This window comes from Hippopotamus amphibius, chromosome 16 (genome assembly GCF_030028045.1).
Source record: "Hippopotamus amphibius kiboko isolate mHipAmp2 chromosome 16, mHipAmp2.hap2, whole genome shotgun sequence".
NCBI lineage: Eukaryota > Metazoa > Chordata > Mammalia > Artiodactyla > Hippopotamidae > Hippopotamus > Hippopotamus amphibius.
In genome coordinates this window covers 18,914,062-18,937,600 of record NC_080201.1, presented here as the reverse complement: position 1 = coordinate 18,937,600, position 23,539 = coordinate 18,914,062, and the positions used below count along the sequence as shown (strand labels likewise).

Here is a 23,539-nt window from a genome sequence, read left to right as displayed (position 1 = left end):
CACGGGCTACGGCGCCCCACAGCGGCCAAATCGCGCTGTGTCACGTCGCGCCGGCACCCTGGCTCCGGGCGGGGTTCACCAGGGACCCCCTGGCGCCCCAGCCCGCCCATTCTCCATTCGTTTCCAACATTTCTCTCAAAACCCACTTTCCCTACCCCCAATCCGCAGCTTGTGTTCTCGAAATCCTAACTTGTCCCAGAGGTGCGCCCCTCCAGTTTCTTCCCTGATCCCACAAGTCTCAGGAAGACCGTCAGTCAGCCTGCACACTTTTCTTTCTTTCTTTCTTTTTTCTTTAAGCTCTTTATTGGAATATAATTGTTTTACACTCTTGTACCACTTTTTGAGGTACACCAAAGTGAATCAGCTGTATTTATACATATATCCCCATATCCCCTCCCTCCTGCGACTCCCTCCCGCTCTCCCTGTCCTGGCCCTCTAAGGCATCACCCATCATCGAGTTGATCTCCCTTTGTTATACAGCAACTTGCTACTAGCTATCTATTTTACAGCTGGTAGTGTAAATATGTCTATGCTACTCTCTCACTTCGTCCCAGCTTCCCCTTTGCCCCCCCCCCCAACCCCAACCCCGTGTCCTCCAGTCCATTCTCTGCATCTGCATCCTTATTCTTGCCCTGTTACTGGGTTCATCAGTACCTTTTTTTTTAAATTCCGTATATATGAGTTAGCATACAGTATTTGTTTTTCTCTTTCTGGCTTACTTCATTCTGTATGACAGACTCTAGGTCTATCCACCTCATTACATATAGCTCCATTTCATTCCTTTTTATGGCTGAGTAATATTCCTTTGTATATGTGTGCCACATCTTCTTTATCTGTTCATCCTGTTGATGGGCATTTAGGTTGCTTCCATGTCCTGGCTATTGTAAATAGTGCTGCAATGAACATTATGGCATTATGGTACATGTTTCATTTTGGATTATGGTTTTCTCTGGGTATATGCCCAGTAGTGGGATTACTGGGTCATATGGTAGTTCCATTTTTAGTTTTTTAAGGAACCTCCAAACTGTTTTCCATAGTGGCTGTACCAGCTTACACTCCCACCAACAGTGCAGGAGAGTTCCCTTTTCTCCACACCCTCTCCAACATTTATTGTTTCTAGATGTTTTGATGATGGCCACTCTGACCGTTGTAAGGTGATACCTCATTGTGGCTTTGACTTGCGTTTCTCTAATGATTAGTGATGTTGAGCATCTTTTCATGTGTTTGTTGGCTATCTGTATGTCTTCTTTGGAGAAATGTCTATTTAGGTCTTCCACCCATTTGTGGATTGGGTTATTTGCTTTTTTGGTATTAAGCTGCATGGGCTGCTTGTATATTTTGGAGGTTAATCCTTTGTCAGTTGCTTCATTGACAAGTATTTTCTGAGGGTTGCCTTCCTGTCTTGTTTATGGTTTCTTTTGCTGTGCAAAAGCTTTTAAGTTTCATTAGGTTCCATTTGTTTATTCTTGATTTTATTTCCATGATTCTAGGAGGTGGGTCAAAAAGGATCTTGCTTTGATGTATGTTATAGAATGTTCTGCCTATGTTTTCCTCTGAGTTTTATAGTGTCTGGCCTTACATTTAGGTCTTTAATCCATTTTGAGTTTATTTTTGTGTATGGTGTTAGGAAGTGTTCTAATTTCATTCTTTTACATGTTGCTGTCCAATTTTCCCAGCACCACTTATTGAAGAGGCTGTCTTTTTTCCATTGTATATTCTTGCCTCCTTTGTCAAAGATAAGGTGCCCATATCAGCCTGCACACTTTAATGAGATTATGTGCTGGGCACTAGACATACCATGGGAAACACCCACGGGATCCCTGCCCTTTAGGGAGATTACAGGCTAAGGGGAAGACAGATCTAGACACAAATAAATATAGCATAAATGAATATCCAGGACTGATAAACTCAAACCTGATATGGAATAAATATCAATGTTACTCGGGCCTCAGAAATACAGAATGACTCCTCAACTCGTGTCTGGAATTGTAGAACTTAGGGTTGAAAAGAGATGGTGACCCAGAAATCAAAGTGGAGGATGAGCCCTTATATGCCCATAGGGAAAGGAGGGAGCAGAGAGTCAAGCCTTCTAGCCCTGGGTCCACCTGCCTCCCAGATAGAGGCAGATGTCCCATAGGTATCTAAATGCAACACATCTCTATATGCCATCTTTGTCCTTGCCACAAACCGGCTCCTCCTTTCAGGCCCTTCAAAGGGCACCACTACCTACCCAGTCTCCTCCTAGTCCTTGCCCATCTAACCCAGACAGTTCCCAAGACCAGGCAGTCCTCCCTCTGAAATACGTCCTGTGTCCATGCTTCCCACTCCTCTAGCCCAGACCACCAGCATCTTTCTTGCTGACGCTGCAGCAGCCTTCTGTCTGTCTACCTAACATCAGCCTGCCTGCTTCCAGTCCTTTCGCCTCCTAGCTGCCAGGCTTATCATTTTTTTTCTTTATTTGTTAAAGTGGGTGGCAGTCTGAATAATGGCTTCCCAAAGATGTCAGTATCCTAATTTCTGGAATCTATGATTATGTTACCTCACATGGCAAAGTGTACTTTGCAGGTATTTTGAGGATCCTAAGGTGAGAGAGATTATCCTGGATTACCCAGGTGACCTCAGTGTAATCACAAGGGCCCTTAAAAGAGAGAGGCATGGGCAGGTCAGAGTGGGAGGAGTGATGATGAAAGCAGAGGTCAGAGAGATTTGAAGATACTATACTTCTGGCTTTGAAGATAGAGAAAGAAGCCGTGAGCCGACAAATGCAGGTGTCCTCTAGAATCTGGAAGAGGCAAGGAAACAGATTCTCCCCTTGAGCCTCCAAAGGAACCAGTCAGCTGATACTTTGTCTTTAGCCCAGTGAGACCCATTTTAAACTTCTGATCTCTAGAACTGTAAGATAATAAATTTCTGTTGTATTAAGCCACTGAATTTGTGGTACTTTGTTGTATCAGCAATAGGAAACCAATACAGTGGATTTCAAATAGGGTTAAGTACACATACATACATTATCCAATTAAAGTTGTTTCATTTGAAACAAAAATGACTGCCCAGATTCCCTGGATGTCCATGAGTGACTCCAGGCCAAGCTCTCTGAAAAGAAGACTCCCTCTGGCCAAATTTGCTTCTTGATGGCACAGACAATTTGATGGTGTTCTGAGTGTGTCGTGGTGTGGTCACCAATCCAGAACCTGACACTGCCCAGAGCATCACCTACTGAGGAAGCCCACACATTGCTCACACCACCTCATCAGTCTTCTGTTTAAGATGCTTCCAGGGCTTCCTTTTGCCTTTAGGATCAATTGAAACGCCAAAGCATGGCTTCCAAAGCCCAGTTCAGTGAGCTCCTGTCCACCTCCTCATCCCTTTCCCCTGATTGGTGCATCTCCTGGTGCAGGACTTGTTTCTGCCCAGGGTGGCTGCCCCTGACCAGCAAGGCAGGTCTTCCCAGGTGAACACCGCAGGCTCTAGGGACAAAAAAACCAACTGTGGTTTAAAGAACTTGTGCACACGTGTGTGAGAAGTCCCCAGGCTAGCTTCCCTGAATCAGAATTGCCAGAAGAGACTCCCAGGTGGCTCATCCCACCCTGGGCTGGATCCAGCAGCCCATCTTTAATTAGAGCCAATGTAGTCCCAGGAAGCCTGGACTTGTCACTTGTCCCAGAGCATGTCAGTGGTTACCTATTTCAACCCCAGCTCTGCCAGTTACCAGCTGGGCAAATTCCTTAACCTCTCTAAACCTCAGTTTGCTCCTATGTGAAATAGGGGCAACAATAGCTACTGCATAGAGCCATGATAAGGCCTGAAAATGTGGTCCTGCATATGAAGCATATAGAATGTTCCATCAGTAGTGGACATTGATACACATAATCTGGACTCTACTTGTCTTTCTAGCAGGAAATGATGCTCTCCATTTCATTAACTAATTGAATTAAATTTTAATTATCAAATTCACCTGGTGGGATGTGGTTAGCCACAGCTCTTGCTCTCTGGGTCCATTTCATCTGGGTCACAGTACCCTTTCCAGTGGGCCTTGGATGAGTCAGCCCATCCACTTGGCTTGTCCCCATGGCCACCAGCATCTCTTGCCCTGGCAAACAGAGCAGCCTCATGACTGGTCTTTCTGCTTTCACTGTGAGCTCCCCATCCCCATCAGTCCATTCTCCTCATAGCTTGTGGCTGTCAGAAAGAAAGAAAGAAAGAAAGAGAGAGAGAAAGAGAGAAAGAGAGAGAGAGAGAGAAGGAAGGAAGGAAGGAAGGAAGAACAGGAAGGAAGAAAGAGAAACAAAGAAAAGAAGGAAGGAAGAAAGAAAGGCAAACTGATTATTTACTTCTTGCTAAAACTGTCAATGACTGTCCCTGCTCCCCCAGAGAGCAGTATTTCGATATACCATGAAATCAGAATAAAATCCTCCTCCTCACCACGGCCTCCAAGACCTCCCTTGCCCCCTGGCTCTGGCTGACCTCTGCAGCCTTCTGGCCTCCCTTTCCCCGAAGGGCCAGGCTCCCTCTTATACAAGGGCCTTTGCATGTGATGCTCTTGCTACCTAGAACATCACTTCCCCTGGGAAAGCTTTCTCTGACCCTCAGAATAGGAGAGGCCACGAGACTCTGCTTTCTAGTTCCCTCTGTCAGTGGTGGCTCCTTGATTGCATAGTCATCTGATTAGGAGCCATCCTCCAGCCAGACAGAGACAACAAGGGGAGGAATATTTATCTAGCTCACCATGGCTTCCCTAAGCATGGAGCCTGGAACACAGTAAGCACTCAATAGATGTTTGTTGAATGAATGAAGGAGGGAACAAACAAATGAAAGGATAGTGCTACTTATAGGATTTCTTTTGTGAAGCCTTTTGTAAGGTAAATAATACTTGTTGAATTATTTTTGGTGTGAAAATTGACTTTCCTATATTACTGTCCCTTCATCATAGTAAATCTATTATTTCCATATCCCCAAATAATGATTGTTTTTATTTGCTACATTCAAGACATTGTCCTCCCATTAATTTTTCCCTGTTAAATAGTTTTGTGACCACTCTGTGCTTTAAGAAAGGAGTGCCTTTTGATATTTACAATATTCTCTCAGCTTCCTTGGTGAGAAGACTCTGGCAGCTTTCTCACTGTTGACTCTAACCAGTGCAGCTTGGAACACGTCACCCCTCCAGAACTCTCTCAGACCTAGATAAAATTTATTCTGTGTCTCCAGTTAGGAACAAGGTGTTTGGAAACAGCACCTTATGCAACAGAGCTGATGCAGGGCCATCCCTCGGAGGCAAATGAAATAAAAATCACGGTGCGTGGAGAATGTACCCACAGTGTCCTAGGAAGCAAAGATTTTAAAGCTTCTCTGACAGTAACTCAGTTTTTATGTTATGTTTCTTGGAAAACTGAAGGCTTGTACTTACCACATGTGTTATCTAAGATGTGGAAAGGGGGTGGGGCGGGGGGGTGTGTGGAGGGCACGGAAGGTATCCTGCACTGATAAGGATTTCCATGGCAGCCTGGTCAAAGCTGCCCTCTTTGCAACTGGCCTCCACCCTGCATGTGCTCCCCTGGGAGGGGTTTCTCTATTCAGCATGATATCTGTCTTTTTGCTTCCTCATTTCTATGGGGAATGGTACATGCATACAAAGTCATTGACTCCTCTTACTTTATTTCAGAAATGTTCAGGGCTGAGGCACCTGAATTTTTCCTCAAATACTTTAAAGCAAATTATGTGGCAGAACCTCTCATGCCTGCTCCCAGAGGAATTTCCTTTGAGTGTTCATACCTCGAAAGCTTATGTAACCTGACACAATTATCTAAAAAGCCTTGGAATCCGAAACAACAGAGATCTGAGCTAGGAATGAAGGTTGGAGCTGGGAAAGAAGTATTCTCCCCTGCCTGGGGATTGGGTCATACTTCACTATGACAATATTCAGTTCAGCTTCCAAAGAAAAATGTTAACCCTCTGGCACTGTGACCAGTGGGTGCACTTGCATATCTCTCTGAACAAGGAATCTCTTGATGAGGTGCTCGAGGGGGCATTTACAAAGCCTTAGACCTGGCTGGCAGTTAAAAATATTTCTATAACCGTCTTGAGCAACTGGTCTTCCCAGGATGAAAGCAAGAGTGGTTTGGGCCCTTTCCAGAGGATAACCCTCTCCACTGACTCAAAGATCAACCCATCCTGAGAGCTGGGGTCCCATGCCAGTGGTTAGCATTCAAAGGGTGCCTGAGGGGGGGCATCCAGAATCCATATTTTCACCAAGTGGTTGGTCCAGGTAATTCTAATTCAAGCCCAGCTCAATCCCCATCTCAAGGGAGAGGGAAAGAGATGAGGGCACAAACTATAAGTGCAGACCTAAAATCAGGGCTCCACTGGGAGATGACCCCAGCAGTTAAGCTTCTCTTTCTCCTCTTTTTGTTTTCACTTTTAGAAATCCCAGCCCTGCTAGCTATTTGCATACCAGCGGTGAGGGACCTCCGAGGAGAATAGGCACCACTCATAGGTGGTTGGCTTTTCAAGGAATTTGCTGGAGAAAATTGTAGGCAAGGCAGTGAACAAAACCCCCCTCCATCTGGTTTCAGTTTATTTAAAAAAACAACACACACAGGCCTCCCCACCAGCAATCAGAAAACAGCCACAGCTCCCCAAGGAGGGTATTAGCCACGAGGGGTGGGACTGAATTATGTATATGCAAATAAATTAAGCCAGCCAGCCAGCCAACAGCAACTAATTTTTGTATCTTTTGCAGTTGTTCTGCCAAGAAAAGGCCTGAATCGGGGTGATGGAAGCTCTAAGGAAGCAAGTTTTGGAATTAGTTTTAACAACTTGCCTTAATTCTACCATTGGGAGACATGTGTCTAATCCAGAAGCAAATTTTATTTTATTTTTTTTTTTTATTTTTTGGAGCAGAGAAAGGTTTATTGCAGGGCCAAGCAAGGAAAATGGGTGGCTCGTGCTCCAAAACCCTGAACTCCCAGAAGCACATTTTAAAAGGTTGATAGTCTTTCGCCTGGGTGTTGCCCACTGAATAATGCCAACCTCCTAGGCTGAAGGCCAGGGGGCAGTGCTGCCTGATGGTTAGCAGCAGAGTGTCTGGATGGCTGAGTGACCTAGGGCATGTCACTGAACCTCTCTGAGTCTGTTTTCTTATGTATAGAATGGTAATAGCTGCTTCATAGGGATAATGTCAGGATAATAAAATTAAGTATGAGGAAGTCGAACAAAGGGACTGGCAAACAGCACGCACACAGCACATGTGGCAGAAGATTATGAATAATGCAGAGCTACACGGCAGGACCCAAGAAGACCAGTTTCACCTGGACTCAGCCAAGCTCTCCCATCAAGTGTTCTCAGCTGGGGCTTGCCTTTCCCCTGGAGCTGGTCCAGAAAACTCTTCAGAGCAAATTCTCTTAGTGGTTCCCAAACTCGAGGGCCCTAATCCCCAAATAGCGGCCTTCAATCCTGGAAGCAAAAGAAAAGAAGTTCAGAGGAGGGTGCTGGACACAGTTTGAAAATGCAAGTGCTACTCCTGGCTTCCTGCATCTCCCTGTCCCTTCTCTTCAGCAGGTGAAGGGCCTGACTTCCAGGTGCACAGCCTAGAGTAGAGGGATGGGGGACTCAGTCCATGCCTGGTCAGTCAGCAATGTCTCAGGCTCTTGTGCCACATCAGTGATGTGCTGGGGACCAGGGCCACCCAGGTGCCTCTGAGCTCAGCCCTCACATGTTCACAAGCACTTCAGGCTCAGTTTGTCCAAAATAGACCTCTGCTTCTATCCTTTGTAGGAATGCACCAACAGAACTCCCAGCCTCCCCTCTTTCCTTGTCCACAAACCCATTTCCTGGCCAACTGGGACAGGGGTCTTATTTGCTCAAGACCACTCCCAGCTCTCCTCTGCCCTCAGAATGAAGTCTAATAGGGCACATGTGGCAAACAGCTCTGCGTTAACACAGTTCTCAAGAGCCAGACTTTGGGTTCTGGTACGTCTGAGTCTGAATCTTGGGGCTGGTCCAAGATTCAAATTTAAGTGAACCTGAGTTTGAGACCTTGAACAATTTTCTTAGACTCTGGAAGCCTCAGTTTCCTTGAGGGTAAAATAGTGATGATGATACCTGCTACAAAGAGCTATTACGCAGCCTCTGCACCCAACCCAGGGCTTGGGACAGAGCAAGAGGTTTGGAGGCCAGTGCATGGAATGAAGATTGAGGATGAGGTAGGGAGGGGGTGGCTGCCGGAACTAAGGAAGATGATGAGACCAGTTTTGGACAGACCGCATGTAAGGGGCCTATGGGTGTCCAGAGGAGGCATCTGGGGGTAAGTGGACATGTGGGCCTTGAGTTAAGAGCAAGGCCTTGGCTGGAAAGGAGCGTGGGAGACGCCAATATGTGAGTAGGAAGATGAGCTCATGGTGGGGGAGGGACAGAGCATGAGGCCTCCACAGCCCAAGCTTCACCCACAGGGAAGAGAAGCTTGTGAAGGAGGCTGAGAGGGAGAGCCAGAGAGGTAGGAGGAAACCCAGCAGCAAGTGGCTTTGCAGGCGCCGAAGGGAGAAAGGGCCTGGGGTACTGAGGAGTTAACTGAAAGCAGAGGTGTGTCCACGGTATTTGAGGACTAGGATGTCATTCAGTGGTGACCTCTGGTGTGGTCAGGAGTGGGAGCTGACTCAGAGCTAGAAGGGGGGGAGGAGAGAGGAGATGGCGACTGTAGACAGTTTTCGAGAAATGCGGCTGAGAATGGGGGGCAGAACGTGAGGACAATGCTTGGGGAAAGGGATATAGGATTGAGTGAGAGAAGTTCTTTATTGTGATTACCAGAGGAGGAGACCAGAGCCGAGCTGGTGTGCATGCTGCTGGGACGAAGCCAGGAGTTAGTTACTATGGCCACGGTGCCTAGCTCAGGGCCTGGCATGCAGTAGGAACTCAATAGAAGTTTGCTGTCTTTGAGGACAGGGAGGGATGGGGTCTGGAACTTGGGTGGAGGGATTGGCCATTGGCAGGAAGAGGCTCCCCTCTGCCATTGTGCCAGGAGGGAGGAGTGATGGGGTGCCAGGGGTGAGCAGAGTGCAGGGCAGGGCCTCCTTGGGACTCTGCTGCCTCCGAACCTGACCACAGAGGAAGGAAGAGATGACAAGGGAGTGCTTGGCTCCAGAAACCCGGTGTGGTCAGGGAACAGAATGTGAGCTCTTAGGGACGGCTATTTGGCACGCCCCATCCTGGATTTCCGTTCCTACCATCTTCAAACCAGCAATCATCTTCACTTTATCCCCTTCAGAGCTGTGCCCTCCCCCAAAGGCCAGCAGATGGTGCCAGTGAGCTGTTGGACTCAGCCTGCGCGGACTGGAGCCAGCCTGCCAGCCCCCAATCCACCTCCTGGCCCTCCAGAGCCTGGAGCCTGCGGAAGGTTTGGCTCACCTGGTTTCTGACTAAGGGGGGTGGTGGGGGGTGAGACTAAGGACTAAGGGAAACTATAGGTTGAGGGCTTAGGGGTGGGGTGGCTCAGGGGCTCTGCTCCTTCTGGTTGCACATCATTGTTCTGCCCTGGCCAGGCCCTGCCTTATCTGCTGGGGCTCCTGCCATGTGAGGTACCCCCCACCCCCGCACCCTCGCTTCCCTTCTCTTCCCTAGAGGCCTCTGCCAGCCCAGACTCCTGGTTCTGGCAGAGGCTGGTTCTCTGCCCTTGGGCAGGCACGGTCTGGCACCAGGCCTCAGACAGGGCTGGGCCAGCCCCTCCCAGCCATGACTGCCTGAACCACCTTCTTTCTACTTCCATAATGTTTCCACCTGATAAAAGGTAAGGGGTCAGCTGCTGAGGAGGCCACAGGGGTCTGGAGCATAGATCCTGGGAAGGAGGCCTGACCTCCTAGCCTCCTGGCCACCTGGCCTAGGAAGTAGGATGAATTTCTGGGGGGGGGGGGTTAAATAAAAATGTGGCAGTTCATCCAGTCCCACGAGACCCAAACCACACAAGACTAATATTTCTAAGTTTCCCAGAAGCTGAACTGGAAACAACCCCTGCTCATCCTAGCTGTCTTCATACCCCACAACCAAAGACAGTTCCCTACATCCACTCTCAGCAAGTCTCTCTCCCCATTATGGGCCTTCCAATGAGTCAGGATCCTTCATGTTACCTTCCCAGGACAGTGTAGAATCTTGCTTCTGAGACTCTGTTCTCACCTTGCTTTCCCACTTCCACCTCCGTACCCTTTGACTCCTGCTCTGGCAAGCACTGGTACTACCTGTGTGGCCTTGAAAGCTGCCTGGGACCCCCCACCTCTTCCTCTCTGCACCCCCTCCGCAGTCCCAAGGGGAAGCCCTTAATGGTCTGAAGCTGGAGAAGCCACAGTCAGACTCTCAGTAGGGTGACTAGAGCTAGGAAGGGGTCCAACCAACCCAGGGTCTACAGCTCAGGTCAGGAGGCCAGGTCAGGGGTGCTGTGTCCACCTCTGAGACTGGGCCACAGCTTCAGGACAACAGGAGTCAGCAGGTTTTGGAAAATGAATGTTTCCCTGAGTTTCCAAAGAATGACCCAGACCAAGGGAGTCACCAAAAACAGAAATAACACACACACACATGTACTTACATGCACATACAGGGTCACGGTACAGGAAGAGACATGTCATATCTGTATGGACAAGCTACGGAGCCCATGGACACAAGTGTACACAAACACAGGCATACACAGGCACACAAGGTCATGTACCCAAAGTCAGGCACACACCCCCTCCCCAGGCAAGTCCTGCCTCCCAGGGCCATGGTCAGCTTGTAATCTGTACTTACAGGAGGAGAAATAGGTGGAAGCACAGAAGGGGTTCTGGAAAGGACATGGGTCCTCCACCTTCCCCTCAGTGGATCTGACTCCCAGCGCCTCCCGGAGACTCCCCTGGCTCATCAGGGGGTCGTGCCTGGGTGGCAGAGAAGGCTTTGGAGGAGGCATTGCCTTGAAGCCCTGGCACAGAGCCTGAGCATCTAAGATAGAGAATGGGCACCAGGATTGGGAGGGGTCCATGACCTCCCAGGACCTAGTGCGGGCAGGGATGAGGCACTGGGCAAGAGTCCATAAGAAGCAGGGGCCCCCTCTGCCACGGACTGACCTACTGACCTCAGCGCAGGGCCTGGCAGCGAGGTACTGGCACCAATTCCTAGTGCCTGCAGAGCCTGGCATGGACGCCAAGCACAGGGTGCCAGGCATGGGGGTGGGCAGGGAGGGGGCCACCGGGCCGCACACAAACACAGACCTTCATACACACAGGCAGGGAAATGCACCCACACTCATTTTATACCTCGGGGAATCCTGGGAGCAGGGATCCCTGTCCTAGAGGCTGCCCTCACTGACTCCCCAGGTGTCCCCATTGGCCCGGCTCTTGGAGTCGCTGGAGTTGGAGAGTGGGCTGGAGTTAATGGGAGACCTAGATGCTCCCTCAGAACACCCCCTCCACACACCCACGCCCACACATATACACTTGTGTGGCAGGAGGAGGTGAGGTTGCTGCATCCCCAGGGCTGGAAAGCAGAAGGAAGGGGGAAGGTGGGGCAGAGACTCCCGAGAACCCGGCCGGTCACCCCGCTCCCCCAGCCCCCTGCCCCAAATCGGTTGGTGGCCACGGGCAGCTTAGGGGTGAGAGCACGTCAGGGTGTGTGTGTTAGGCACCTGCGGCCGCGCGAGGCGTGGGAGTACGGTGTGTGTGCCGGCGTTGGCCGTGGCTGCCGGCTGAGGGCTAGCTGGTTCCCCGCGGTGTTCGGGCAGGCCCGGCGGCCGCGGCGGGGCTGTCAGTGTGGGGAACTTGCATGGAGGTTGCGCGTGTCCTCAGGTGTCCCGAGCAAGTGTGAGCTGTGGACGTGCTCACCTGGGAGCCGCGGCTCAGAGGCCCAGGGCGCGTGTGTCGAGGCGCAGGAGTGAGCGGATGCGGGGCACTAGGGCTGGACCGACCCGACCTCTCCCGGACGCGGGCGGCGGTGTGGCGCCGGCTCCGCGAGCCACAACTTTGGGACTTGGTTCCGGCTTCTTCGAAAGCGGATCTGGCCGCGGGGGTGGGGCAGAGGGCGGGAGGTGGAGGTGGGGGCACCTGCAGGGCAGGGGGTGCCGGGAGAGAAGTAAAGGAAAGCCCCGCCCCTTCCCCGCCTCCGCTCCGCCCTCGCCCGGGCCCCCGAAGCTCTTTATAAGCTCGGCCGGAGGGCTAACAGAGAAAGCGAGTGTCCCTCTCGCCCTTGGCTGGGGTTGTGCTGCACCCCGCTCCCCGGCCCCGAGTCCCAGTCCCTGCTCTCTAGACCGGCCCCTGCCCCGCCCCGGCCCAGCCCGGCCCGGCCGCCATGGACAGCTGGCCCTGGCCGTCGGGCGGCGCCTGGCTGCTCGTGGCGGCCCGTGCGCTGCTGCAGCTGCTGCGCTCAGACCTGCGTCTGGGCCGCCCGCTGCTGGCGGCGCTGGCGCTGCTGGCCGCGCTCGACTGGCTGTGCCAGCGCCTGCTGCCCCCGCTGGCCGCACTTGCCGTGCTGGCCGCCGCCGGCTGGATCGCGTTGTCCCGCCTGGCGCGCCCGCAGCGCCTGCCGGTGGCGACTCGCGCGGTGCTCATCACCGGTGAGTGCGCGGGGCGCGGAGCGCGGGGACTCCAGGTGCGAGGGCGGCACCGGACACCCAGAGGGCTCCCTGCGGGCATGCAAAGGCAAGGCGGGACCCCAGCTCAGGAGTGGAAGAGTCCCTCCCCGCTGGGTGCAGGGAGCCAGCCAAGTAGGAAGAGCAAGTCCGGGTTAGCTACCTGCGGCTTCGGGGAGTGTTGGAGGGAAAATGAGGCAGGGAGCAGGCAGGTGCGCAGGGGAAACTTGTAGCTGAGAGAGGAAGCCTTCTGGAGTTGGGGTTTATGCTGTGTCCCTCTCCAAGAGAGCAGTCTTCGGACAGAGGACACTGCTCTGAGGTACTTCAGAGGATGGTCACGCCTTGAACTCTGCCTAATATCCCCACGTGGGAGGTCCCATCTCCTCTTCCCTGGGATCAGAGGAATAGGCTTAGATGGAAAGTTGGGACCCCTTCCCCCCAGTTGGCTGGGCTCCTTGGAGTCCAGAAAAGCTTGAAGTCATCATGAGGGACAGCTGGGCATTCAGCTGCCTCTCAGACCCCACCACCCAAACCCAAATTGCTGAAGTAGGTGTCCAGAGTCTGCACCCAGCACGCCACCACCATTTCTCCTGGTCCTCTGTGCCCAGGAAGGAGGTGAGGTCTTGGAGAGCTGGGCTCAGGTGCCTCTGGCCACCTGGCTGAGCTCTCTTTGTCTGGAGCAAGGAATAAATCTATCACCAGAAAGACGGAAGGAGGAGCCGAGGCCCAGCCAGAATTGGGGAGGGGGAGAAAGACCAGTGGGCACTGGCTCCATTGTATAGGGGAGAGACCAGGCTGTGGTCCTAACCCTAACCCTGAGCACCCCCATGGCTTTGGACAGATGCTCAGGGTTCTGCCCTTGCATTGAGCCTGGGCTGGGGGCAGCCATTGGCTGACTGGCTTCTTAGAGACCTCAGTCCAGTAGGGGGCTCTGCATGATCATATGGAGCTGGGAGAACTTCCCAGAGGAGGCCATCCTTGTGCTGGGCCTCAGAGGATGGGCGCAGATAGGTGGAGTGTGGAAGGTGTTTTGGATCAGACAAAGGATGTGGGACAGAGGCTTGAGGCATGGCCTGGATAGGGGGCAGTCAGTAGCCAGTCTGGCTGCTGAGACATGGTGGGATATGAGGTTGTTTCCTTGGAAGGGGCCTTGAATGCCCAGCAAGAAGCCAGAATGTGCTGAGGCAGGGTGAAGGTGGCCTGAGGGTTTGGGCTTCAGCAAAGGTGGTAGACATAGAGCAGGGCTCAGGCTGGGTGGGGGAGACCTGAGTTCGGGGTGAAGTGTGAAGTTTCAAGGGGCCCCAGTTTTAGTGGTTTGAGGAAGGAGAGATGACAGACCTCCTGGTATGAAGCATGGAGCTTCTGCCCCCAGGGACAGGGCAGCTCCCCTCCTGCCTTCTAATTAATGAGTTGCCTCAACAGGACCCAGGCCATCTGCAGATACTAGTGACCCAGGCAGTCTTTCCTGGGATCTCACCTCAGGCCTTTGTGCTGCTGCTGTTACATCTCCTAGCCTTGAGCCTGAGAGGGATGATCTTTGTGACTTGGGCTTCCCCTAGCTCTGCTTGCAAAGCCCAGCGATAGAGGAGGGGAAGAAGACTGCCCGTCCCATCCCATCTAAGCATCAAGAGTAGGCCTCCAAGTTTCCCAACACCCCCAAACTCTGGGGTTTCCTCTCTCACCACTGACTGCAAAACACGTAGGTGACCAAGGCCTGCCTCACCTGCTAGGAACACTGTCTTGAGGCTGCCAGAGCTGCCACCCACCCTTCTTCCTGAGAGTCACTGGCCAGGGCTACTTCAGGAGCTCAGCCCTGGGGTGAGAGTTTGGGTTGAGTGGCTGGGTGCCTTGTGTGCACATCTGTGCACTGCTGGGTGCCAGGGGTATCATGGGAGTGAGCCCATTGCTGTTTCCAGCTCACTGCAGGTAGGTTGAAGGTATGTGCAGGTATATGAGTATGTGCAGGTGAGCAAGAGGGTGTGAAAGGTGTGGGTGACTGTGATGGGACTAGAGAGCTGAGGTTCTGGGGCCTCAGTTTCCCTATGAAGGGCTTGTCTGCTCCGGAAGGGAGCTTAGGCAAGTGGGGTCACACACACACACACCCGTGCTCACTCCCCCCCCCGACCCCCCGCCAGACTTGCTCAGGAAGTACCCCTCAGCTGGGGCTGGCTGGTGGGCCCCCAGCTGCACAAAGCCCAGTTTGCAGCCCTTTGCCCAGCTTTGTTCTCTGCCTTAACAGAGGGGATAGGGCTGAGATGGGGGGAGCTGGTTGTGCAGAACCACTTTGCAGCTTCTGCTCAGCAAGACCACCATGGGGGCAGGCTCCCAAGAGCCTCCTCCCTCACTGCCCCCCACCTTTGGCCACCCATGGAGTCGGACCGGAATGGGAACAACCAAGGAAGCAGGGGTTTATCAGACCCCCACGCTGGCTCTGCCTGGTGGTTCATCTCTCTACATACCAAAGACAGGAAATTAAGCCTCCAAGGGTGGTAACTGACCTCAGGTCACATTTGGTGGCTGTGGGAAGGGATTCTAGTGCAGATCTATTCTTGTCTTCATCCATTGTGCCCCTGTCCTGAGGGCAAGTGGTCTGGGGCTCAGAGAATGCTCCAGTGTTGGCACTGATTGGAATTCCAAGGGTTGCTGGTGGTCAGGGGTGAAGTGGAAATGGGCCTCCAACCTCCCTAGAGCCTGGAACAATAGTAGAGGGTGTTAAGGCTGGAGAGGAAGGTGGAACTGAGGTTGTACAGGGCCTGGGTGATGGGAACAGAGGACTTCGCTTCATCCTAAGGGCTGTGGGGAGCCTTGGAGAGGTTTTCAGCAGCAGAGGGATATTGTCATTTTTTTGAAGGATCCGTCTGGCTGCTTAGGTAGAGAAGGGACTCAAGGGGGGCAAGATGGGACAGGACTAAAAAAGGGGGCTGCCTCAGTGTCCAGATAAGAGGAAGAAGCCTGGGCAAGGGCAGTGGGAAAGGAAAGGAAGCTGTGCAGTAATACTGCACGTGCACGCTGAGGCCTGATATCAAGCAGACAGAGGGAAATCAGGGCTGGGACTGGGTCTCAGCTGGGACTGGCTGACCTACAATAGAGTCCTGACCTTACTATATGCTGGCTGAGTGACTTTGGGAAGCAACTTAGTATTACCAGGACTCAGTTTCCTCATCTGTAAAGTGGGGATCATAAGCCATGTCTGATGGAGTCGCTATGAGGAGTCAGGGAGATGACAGCTGTGATAGAGTTGATACTCAGGTACTCAGCTAGAGGGACAAAGCCTGCCAGAGATGGGCCTAGGAAAAGAAGGGAGGGCTGCTGACTGCAGGTAGATTGGGTATCAGAGGCATGGATCCCATCCAGACCATGGTGACCCTGGGGTTGTCTCAGGCTGGACTGGGCCCCAGTGGGAATTCACTGGCTGTCCTTCCCTGGCCAGGCTGTGACTCTGGTTTTGGCAAGGCGACGGCCAAGAAGCTCGATGCCATGGGCTTCACGGTGCTGGCCACAGTGTTGGATTTGAATAGCCCTGGTGCCCTAGAGCTGCGTGCCTGCTGTTCTTCTCGTCTAAAGCTGCTGCAGATGGACTTGACCAAGCCAGCGGACATTAGCCGCGTGCTGGAGTTCACCAAGGCCCACACCACCACCACCGGTCAGTAGGCTCAGCTCCACCAGGAAAGGGCGTGGCTGGGCAGGTGTGAGGGGGCAGGGATTGGAAGTTTGCTGCTGAGCTGATCCGCAGCTTCCCTCCTGGCCCCATGCCCTCAGGTCTGTGGGGTCTGGTCAACAATGCGGGCCAGAACATCCTCGTGGCGGATGCAGAGCTGTGTCCAGTGTCCACGTTCCGCAGCTGCATGGAGGTGAACTTCTTCGGTACACTCGAGATGACCAAGGGCCTCCTGCCACTGCTGCGCCGTTCCAGCGGTCGCATCGTGACTGTGAGCAGCCCGGCAGGTGAGGGTCATCCCACACCGGAGCAGAAAAGGTGACCCTGCAGGGCGGGGAGAGATGCTGGAGCCCCTGGCCCAGGCTAAGCTGCCCCACTCCCAATCCATCCCCAGGAGACATGCCATTTCCGTGCTTGGCTGCCTATGGGACCTCCAAAGCAGCCTTGGCGTTGCTCATGGACAATTTCAGCTGTGAACTTCTGCCCTGGGGTGTCAAGGTCAGCATCATCCAGCCTGCCTGCTTCAAGACAGGTGAGGTTCAGGGATTTGGAGGCGGGGCCTGTGTGGGGTCTGGGGAGAGGGAGAAGGTGGGCCGGCATGCTGTTTTCTGGAGCGGGGTTGGGTCTGAGGAATGGGCATGGCTTTGGCTGGGGGCGGGTCTCAGGTTGTGAGTTAGAGAGCCTTGGGTCTGGCTTTGGCTTCCCTAACTGACCCCACTCTGACCTTGCTATTCCTCCTGCAGAGTCAGTGAAAGATGTGGACCAGTGGGAAGAGCGCAAGCGGCAGCTGCTGGCCAACCTGCCTGGAGAGCTGCTGCAGGCCTACGGTGAGGACTACATCGAGCACTTGAACGGGCAGTTCCTGCATTGTCTGAGCCATGCACTGCCAGACCTCAGCCCGGTTGTAGATGCCATCACCGACGCGCTGCTGGCGGCTCAGCCATGCCGCCGCTATTACCCAGGCCATGGCCTGGGGCTCATGTACTTCATCCACTACTACCTGCCTGAGGACCTGCGGCGCCGTTTCCTGCAGTCCTTCTTCATCAGCCCGTACGTGCCCAGAGCACTGCAGCCTGGCCGGCCTGGCCTTACCTCTGCCCGGGATGTAGCCCAGGTCCCAGGCCCTAAACCGTGCCCGTCCCCCACTGCCCAATGAGCAGTGCGTGTGTACAGCTGCTCCGGCAGAGTTGATCTCTTGGTCCTCCCCTGGGCATTCTGAGCCCCAGAGCCTGGCCTAACGGACCCCACCCCCGCCTGCTGCCAATGTCCCAGGCCAGGCCTGGCGAGGCTAACGCTTCCCCGTGCACCTCCAGGCCTCTCCTGACTCATGAGCCCAGACTGACCCTCCTGGGCGCAAGGCTCCGCCCCGCAGCCTGGAGAACCCAGCTGGGTGGGGAGTTTAGTGCAAGACTTAGCTGTAGCCTTTGACAGGATCCTGCAGACCGTGCCTCTGCAAACTAAGGAGTGACTGGGTAGGTTGGGGACCCCCTCAGGATTATTTCTTGGCACCAGTGCCTCAGTGCTGCGATTTGCAGGGTGAATCCCAGGTGTTTCTTGACTGGCTCAAGAATTAGGGTGCTGACCGCCCACCTCAAGCCCCCCAAGACGCAGGGAGGCTGCATACTTTACTTGCCTGATTGCCACTTTTTGAATAAAGACAAATTTTTATTTCTCCTAGAATTGGGGAGAGACTATGTTTGCCTAGGTGACAGGCTGTGGCTGTGCAACAGACTGGGAACTGCCTGGGCAGCCCCTGGGGCTCGGCATGGGGGCCGAGGCTCTGGGCACAGACTCTGGTTTACACCCAACCCCGTTCGACTACCTTGGGCAGATCATGTATCCACAGGTTTCCTCATCGTGGAGTGGGGGTAACGACCCCAGCCCAGAGAGTTTTGGGGCTCACTGAAGCGATTAGGGAGGCCTGCGGGCCCTCGAGTCAGGAGCCAGCTCCACAGGCCTGTCAGAGCCTCCAGCAGGGGAAGCGGCTTATCCTCCACTGACTTCCCCCACCCTGAGAAATCCGGCTGCCCAGGGCCAGGGCCGGCCTGGGGCTGCCACCGCAGGAAAGGAGGGAGAAGGCGTGGGTAGGGCTGGGCTCAACAAGGGTGGGGCCTGAGGGAAGTTGGGGATCTGGGAGAGGGACAGGGGCCCAAAGGAGACAGAAGACAGTTGGGCTTAGAGAGGGCAGTTTTTATTATCTCAGAGGCGCAGAGCTACTTCCCCCATTCCCCAAGGACACACACGCTCTACCCTGCCCCTGGGCCATGGCTCTGGGGGACCCTCTGAGGGAACAGGAGGTTCACGCTGCCCCCAGGGGTTCTCAGGTTAGGGAGGGACACAAAAGTGACCACATGCTTCTCAGACATGTCAGCGGCTGTAAACATAGGGCTGAGGGGGCCTCCTTACTCTGGAGGTGGGGGGTCTTGGTCCATTCTTGGTGGGGGGAGGTGCCCAGCCCCCTTTCAGGCCCAAGAGCAGTCTCAGAGAGGGTCAGGGAAGCTGGGCAGCCACGAGGACAGCGTGCTACCCCCCAGGGAAGGTAGGTGAGCCGTGAGCTTTGTCACAACACACACAGACATACACACACACTTGTGGGGAGCCAGGGTGCTAGAAGATGGGGATGTAGTTGTCAATCTTGGCCCGGTGGCGCTGGGCGATGCACTCAGCAATCCATACGATGTTGCGACACTCCTGCTCCTTGAGCTTCACGAAGGCGTAGAAAACACCAAAGTGGAACTGGTTCAGGAAGGCCAACTTGTTCAGTTTCACCTGCAGACACAGGCAGGAGTGGTGTGCAGGTGGCTGTGACCAGACTCAGGCCTGAGCCACCAACTCCTCCCTGTGATGGGCTGGCCCAGCACTCACCTCGTGCTCGAAGAATCGGTCCTCCAGGGTCTTGTCTCCAGGGTTGCCGCCCGCACCCTCGAAGAGCAGCTTGTACTCCTGGCCCGGGGAGGCGGGGGGAGCACGGGCATGAGGGCTGGCGGAGGTGGGCTGGGGGTGTGGCTGCCAACACGCCTGCCCACGTCCACCAGCCAGGGCACTCACCGGGTAGTAGTCGGCCACGTTCTTGACCTGCTCGTAATCATCAGCCCGAGCCAGCTGGGCCAGGCCCTCGGGGTGGAGCCGCCCGCAGTGCGGGAAGAGCTTGGCACGGTCCTCCTTGGTCAGCTCTGTGCCGAAGGAGTTGATGGTGATGATGAAGGCGCGACGGTCGGCTTCAAACTGTAGGGCCAGGTCACAGGCAAGGACAAAGGGATGGGGAGGGAGGCAGCAGCCAGTCGGTTGGCAGGAGCTCGCCCAGGCCAGGGCCAGGGGACCGGCAGGCGGGAGGGTGGGCAGGCACTCACCTCCAGGATGGGGCACATGGCGTCAGCCGTGGTCCCGCCCAGTAAGGTGCAGAACTTGTAGAAGGACTCCAGGTAGGCCTGTGCAGAGCATGGCGCTTGCTCAGCCCAGGCAGGGAGACTCGAGGGGGGCCTGCCAGGCCTCCTCCTCACAGTTCCCTCCTTCCCTCCCCAGCCTTTCACGGTGAATCCAAACATCATCCCCATGGACTGGCCAGCGCGACCCCCGTGTCAGAGCCCCTGAAACATCCACAGATTCCCAACTGTTAGTCAGCTACGCAGCAGCAGGCTGCTGCCTCCCCCCACCCAGCAGTGCCAGAGCAATTTCTGGCCCACTGTCTGTTCCGTGGTGTGCTGCCCCTACACCCTCATTCCACAGAGGACCAGGCTCAGATAAGGGCTCTGCCTCCCCCCTGCTGCTCTGTCTGCCTTCCCCCCAAACCTCCCCTCCTTACCCTCGGAACACCACATGTCGATGGGCTAGTGAAGGATGGTGACGGCTGAGAGTTCACAGAGGTGGCCTGGACTGGGTGCCCCAGCCCCTCTCAGCACCTCACTTTAAAGAGCACCTCCTCCTCTTTCCAGCCCCTGGGTCATTCCCAGGCGCCACACAGCAGGAACCGAACTGTCAGCCCAGCTCCTGCTGAGAGATGGTTATTGCCTGCACGGACGTCAGCCCTGCAGTGTGATGGCTGGACACTCGGGCGGCCGGTGGGAACAAGTACTTCCTGCCCAGGCAAATTGAATCTGCTGGGCGTGAGGAGAAGCCAGGTCAGCCCAGGCCTCAGGTCCCTCCCAGGACTAACTCCTGAAACCAGCTAGGCCCAGGCTTCCTTCCCTGAATCTCTCCATGTCAAGGAAGTGGGGACAGTCTTGTGGCCCCTGGGGAGCTCCCTCTACTCAGATGCTCCAGGGTCCCACGTGGTGGCACGGCCACAGGGACTCCAGCTCCACAGTCTAGAGACTATTTTTCTGAGCTGGGGGTGAGGGCTAGGAGGCAGGAAAAGTATTCTGTGCTGAGGTCTGCCCTCCAAGGCGCAGAGAACATTCCACCCGCTACCCGCTGACGTGGGCCACAGGTTCTACTGCCCCAAGAGAACAGGTGAGATGAGACCCAAGAGTCCATGAGGACAGGCCAAGCCTGGCCAGCAGCACTGGGCAACCTGGGCTCGGGGGAAGGCCTGAGGTGACCCCTGGGGTCACAGCAAATAAAAGTCTAGAACAGGTCAGGGAGTAAGAAGCCTGGAAGGGGCGACTGGACCCCGACATGACAGAGGGCTGGGATGGTAGCTGCCATCGGATGAGTGGCACTGTTTAGTCCCTCTGGAACTGTCCCCAGCCACTTCCTTCCCCGTGGCCAGCCAAGCTGCACGTGTCCAAATCTCCAGGGCTTCCCCAGCGGGGCCTGCAGTCATTATCTGTGGGGGAAGCCACCCGTCTTTGCCCAACTAGACTGATCCTGGAGCGGCTGACCCCAAGGTGGTAGAGGCTGGTGGAAGAGGCCCAGACTCTCTTCTGGAGGCTGAGCAGCTGAAGAAACTGGCAAGACCCCAAGGCGCAGGTACCAAGGTCACCTTCCCACCCCCACCCTGTCCCCTGGAGCCTGCCAGCCCATGTCTGCTGCACCAGCTGCCTACGGTTCCCACCCGCTCCTGGGGGTCCGTCTAATCTCCCATCTGTGGCCACTGGGCTGGGACATCGCCTGACAGGCAGTCCTGGCACGGTGCCTACAGCACTGGGTTGGTGTTTACAAGTCGGTGCCCAGGCAGCCCTCGCTAGTGACTCCAGCTAGAACCAGTCAGGCCCGGCGAGGGTGTGGGTGAGGCTGGGGGGCCAGCCGCACCCCTCACCCCGCCTGAGGGCAAGGAATCCGGCCATGGGCCAGCTGGGCGGGCAGGAGCGCTGCGTGGGGGAGGCGAGGGGTGGGGAGGGCACGAGCACTAGCACACACAAGCTGGCTCTCTCTGCCTGCCTCCCCCCCACCGCCCCTCACCCCTCCCTCCCCATCACCCTCCTTCTCTCCCTATTAGCAGGCAGATGAGAGCACTTGCTTTGCAGACAGGCTAAGCCAGGTGTGATGCGCAGTGCTGCCAGTGTCTAGCAGGTGGCTTCAGGCAACCCGCCCTACTTCTCTGAGCCCTCGGTTTCCTCATCTTACAAATGGGGATACGGATGCCTACCTAGCTCCTAGGGCAGCCCCGGGGAATAAAGAAGCCAATACTCTTCCTGCCTCTAGTCTTGTCCCCTCTAGCCTGTCCTCCACATTCTGATGATACTCGGCCCTGCTGGAAACCGTCGCTGGCTGACGCTGCCCACAGGATAAAATTCAAACGTCTGGCCTGGCATTCAAGACCCTGGATGACCTGATCCTGTGCCTGCCTTTTTTTCCAGACCTGTCTCCCACTGTCCATCTGGAACCTGCACTTCCACAGCAAACTGCTTGGCCCGTGTTCCACACTTGCTTCTACATGTGCTGTCCCTCTGCCTACACTACTACAACTTCCAGGTAGGCCCTGCACCTCCCTTCAGACCCTCCCTGCACTCTGGCCCAGACCCCCGCAGGAAGGCTGGAGGGCCTGAGCCTCAGGCTTCCACTGTGTTGGCCACATAGCTCCAACCAGGGCAGGAGAAGAGCCTCACTACACAGATCCGAGGGACAGATGTTCTCAGGATTACGTCAGCAGGGCTGTTGGCCAGTGCTATCTCCAGGCCCCCTTCAGGGCCTGCCCAATCCTGACCCATCAGAGGTTCCAGCTTCAGAGGTCCTCATCATGGCCAGAGCCCAGTCTGCCCCAAAAAGCCCTCACTGGTCCCTGGTGGGCCCCCTTCCTTGGCTCCTAGCCCTGCTCCTAACCTCTTTGGGCCGGGGCAGTGCTGACCCAGGAATCCCAAGCCCACTCTGTTTCCAAGGGTCATCAGCTTGTCCCACAGCCTGGTGGGAAGCAGAGGTGGGTGGGGTTGAAGATGGTGGGACATGGCCCTGGTTCCAGACCTGGGAACTTGAGAGGGACACAGGGATCTAGTATGCCTGGCTGGGTCCCTCCCACCATGCTCAGGTGCCTGTCCTTGCTGGCGACAGTCCAGGTGGGGTGAGTCTGAGGGCTGTGGTCTGGGTGGTGGCCAGTAACCCTTCTGGATGCAGGGGGAGTGGCCATCCAGGAGCCCGCTCTGACAGGCCAAGCTGCAGGGCACCAGCCACTCCTGCTGATTTTATCTGGGCCTGAGGGATGGAGAACCTGTTCCATGCAGTCTCGCACCAGTCACGGGAGCCACAGAGCGAGCGGATAAGCCCCTGGGAGAAGAGCCCGGTGCAGCCGCGTCCTGTCCCAGCACCCCACATAAATCACCAGCCCACCGCGCCCGCAGCCCCACCCGCCCACGTCGCCACCACCGGGCCTGGGGACGTTACCTTGTAGAGCGTGTTTCGGATGATCTCGATGTTCATCTCATCAAGGTCCTGCTCTGAGATGCAGTCCTGGAAGAAAGCCGCTGGGGAGGGAAGATGTGGGTGTTAGGGGTGGGCGAGTGGACTCGGCCTAGGCAAGAATCCTGCGGATGTGCAACTGCCCTTGCAGGGCACAGAGGACCCCGGCCACAAGGCCCATCTGTCTGGGAATTGGGGGGCACCCAACCTGGCCTGGACTATTGCCTTAGAAGCAATGCTCCAGGCCATGTGTACTGACCTGAGCTTCTCCTGCCTTCTTGCTCCTAACATTGATTTATAGAGGAGGCGGCCAGCCATAACATGATCTAATCGCCTCTGGGGCAGACCCAAGCTCAGATCATGCCAAAGAAAGGCTTGCATAAGAGGCTGTGACATCCTCCCTTCTCAAGGGGCAGCTGTGGATTCTGGGCCTGACGCCCACGTCTCTGCATCTCCCAGGAGGGCCTGGGGCCCACATTTGGAAAACCATCCTTCTCCTCAGAACAAGGAATGAGTGTGACAGCTGGGTGAGCATGGAC

General features: G+C 55.0%; 2 protein-coding genes across 3 annotated transcripts in view; one reads left to right on the top strand and one right to left on the bottom strand.

Moving 5' to 3' along the window:
- Positions 1–12,291: 12,291 nt before the first annotated feature.
- Positions 12,292–17,896, top strand: HSD11B2 (hydroxysteroid 11-beta dehydrogenase 2). The gene is made up of 5 exons (XM_057712062.1): positions 12,292–12,556; positions 16,002–16,214; positions 16,331–16,516; positions 16,624–16,761; positions 16,973–17,896. The coding sequence occupies exons 1-5, from the start codon at positions 12,292–12,294 to the stop codon at positions 17,383–17,385; spliced, it is 1,215 nt and encodes a 404-aa protein (XP_057568045.1). The 3' UTR covers positions 17,386–17,896.
- Positions 17,897–18,398: 502 nt separating this feature from the next.
- Positions 18,399–23,539, bottom strand: part of ATP6V0D1 (ATPase H+ transporting V0 subunit d1) — a 37,278-nt gene continuing 32,137 nt past the window's right edge. The window contains exons 4-8 of one of the 2 annotated variants that reach the window (XM_057711368.1): positions 22,986–23,065; positions 19,580–19,657; positions 19,278–19,454; positions 19,095–19,172; positions 18,399–18,998 (exon numbers count right to left, since the gene is read on the bottom strand). In XM_057711368.1, coding sequence (XP_057567351.1) covers positions 18,837–18,998; positions 19,095–19,172; positions 19,278–19,454; positions 19,580–19,657; positions 22,986–23,065 — 575 coding nt within the window. In that variant the 3' untranslated portion in view covers positions 18,399–18,836. The remainder of the gene's footprint in view (positions 18,999–19,094; positions 19,173–19,277; positions 19,455–19,579; positions 19,658–22,985; positions 23,066–23,539) is intronic. The other variant, XM_057711369.1, reaches the window with a different exon arrangement.

Excerpts from the sequence above, each read along its gene's own strand:
- HSD11B2 (XM_057712062.1), top strand. The coding sequence starts at position 12,292 with ATGGACAGCTGGCCCTGGCCGTCGGGCGGCGCCTGGCTGCTCGTGGCG. Across the intron at positions 16,215-16,330 it reads GGCCCACACCACCACCACCG|GTCTGTGGGGTCTGGTCAAC; the intron begins GTCAGTAGGCTC and ends CCATGCCCTCAG. Across the intron at positions 16,762-16,972 it reads GCCTGCCTGCTTCAAGACAG|AGTCAGTGAAAGATGTGGAC; the intron begins GTGAGGTTCAGG and ends TTCCTCCTGCAG.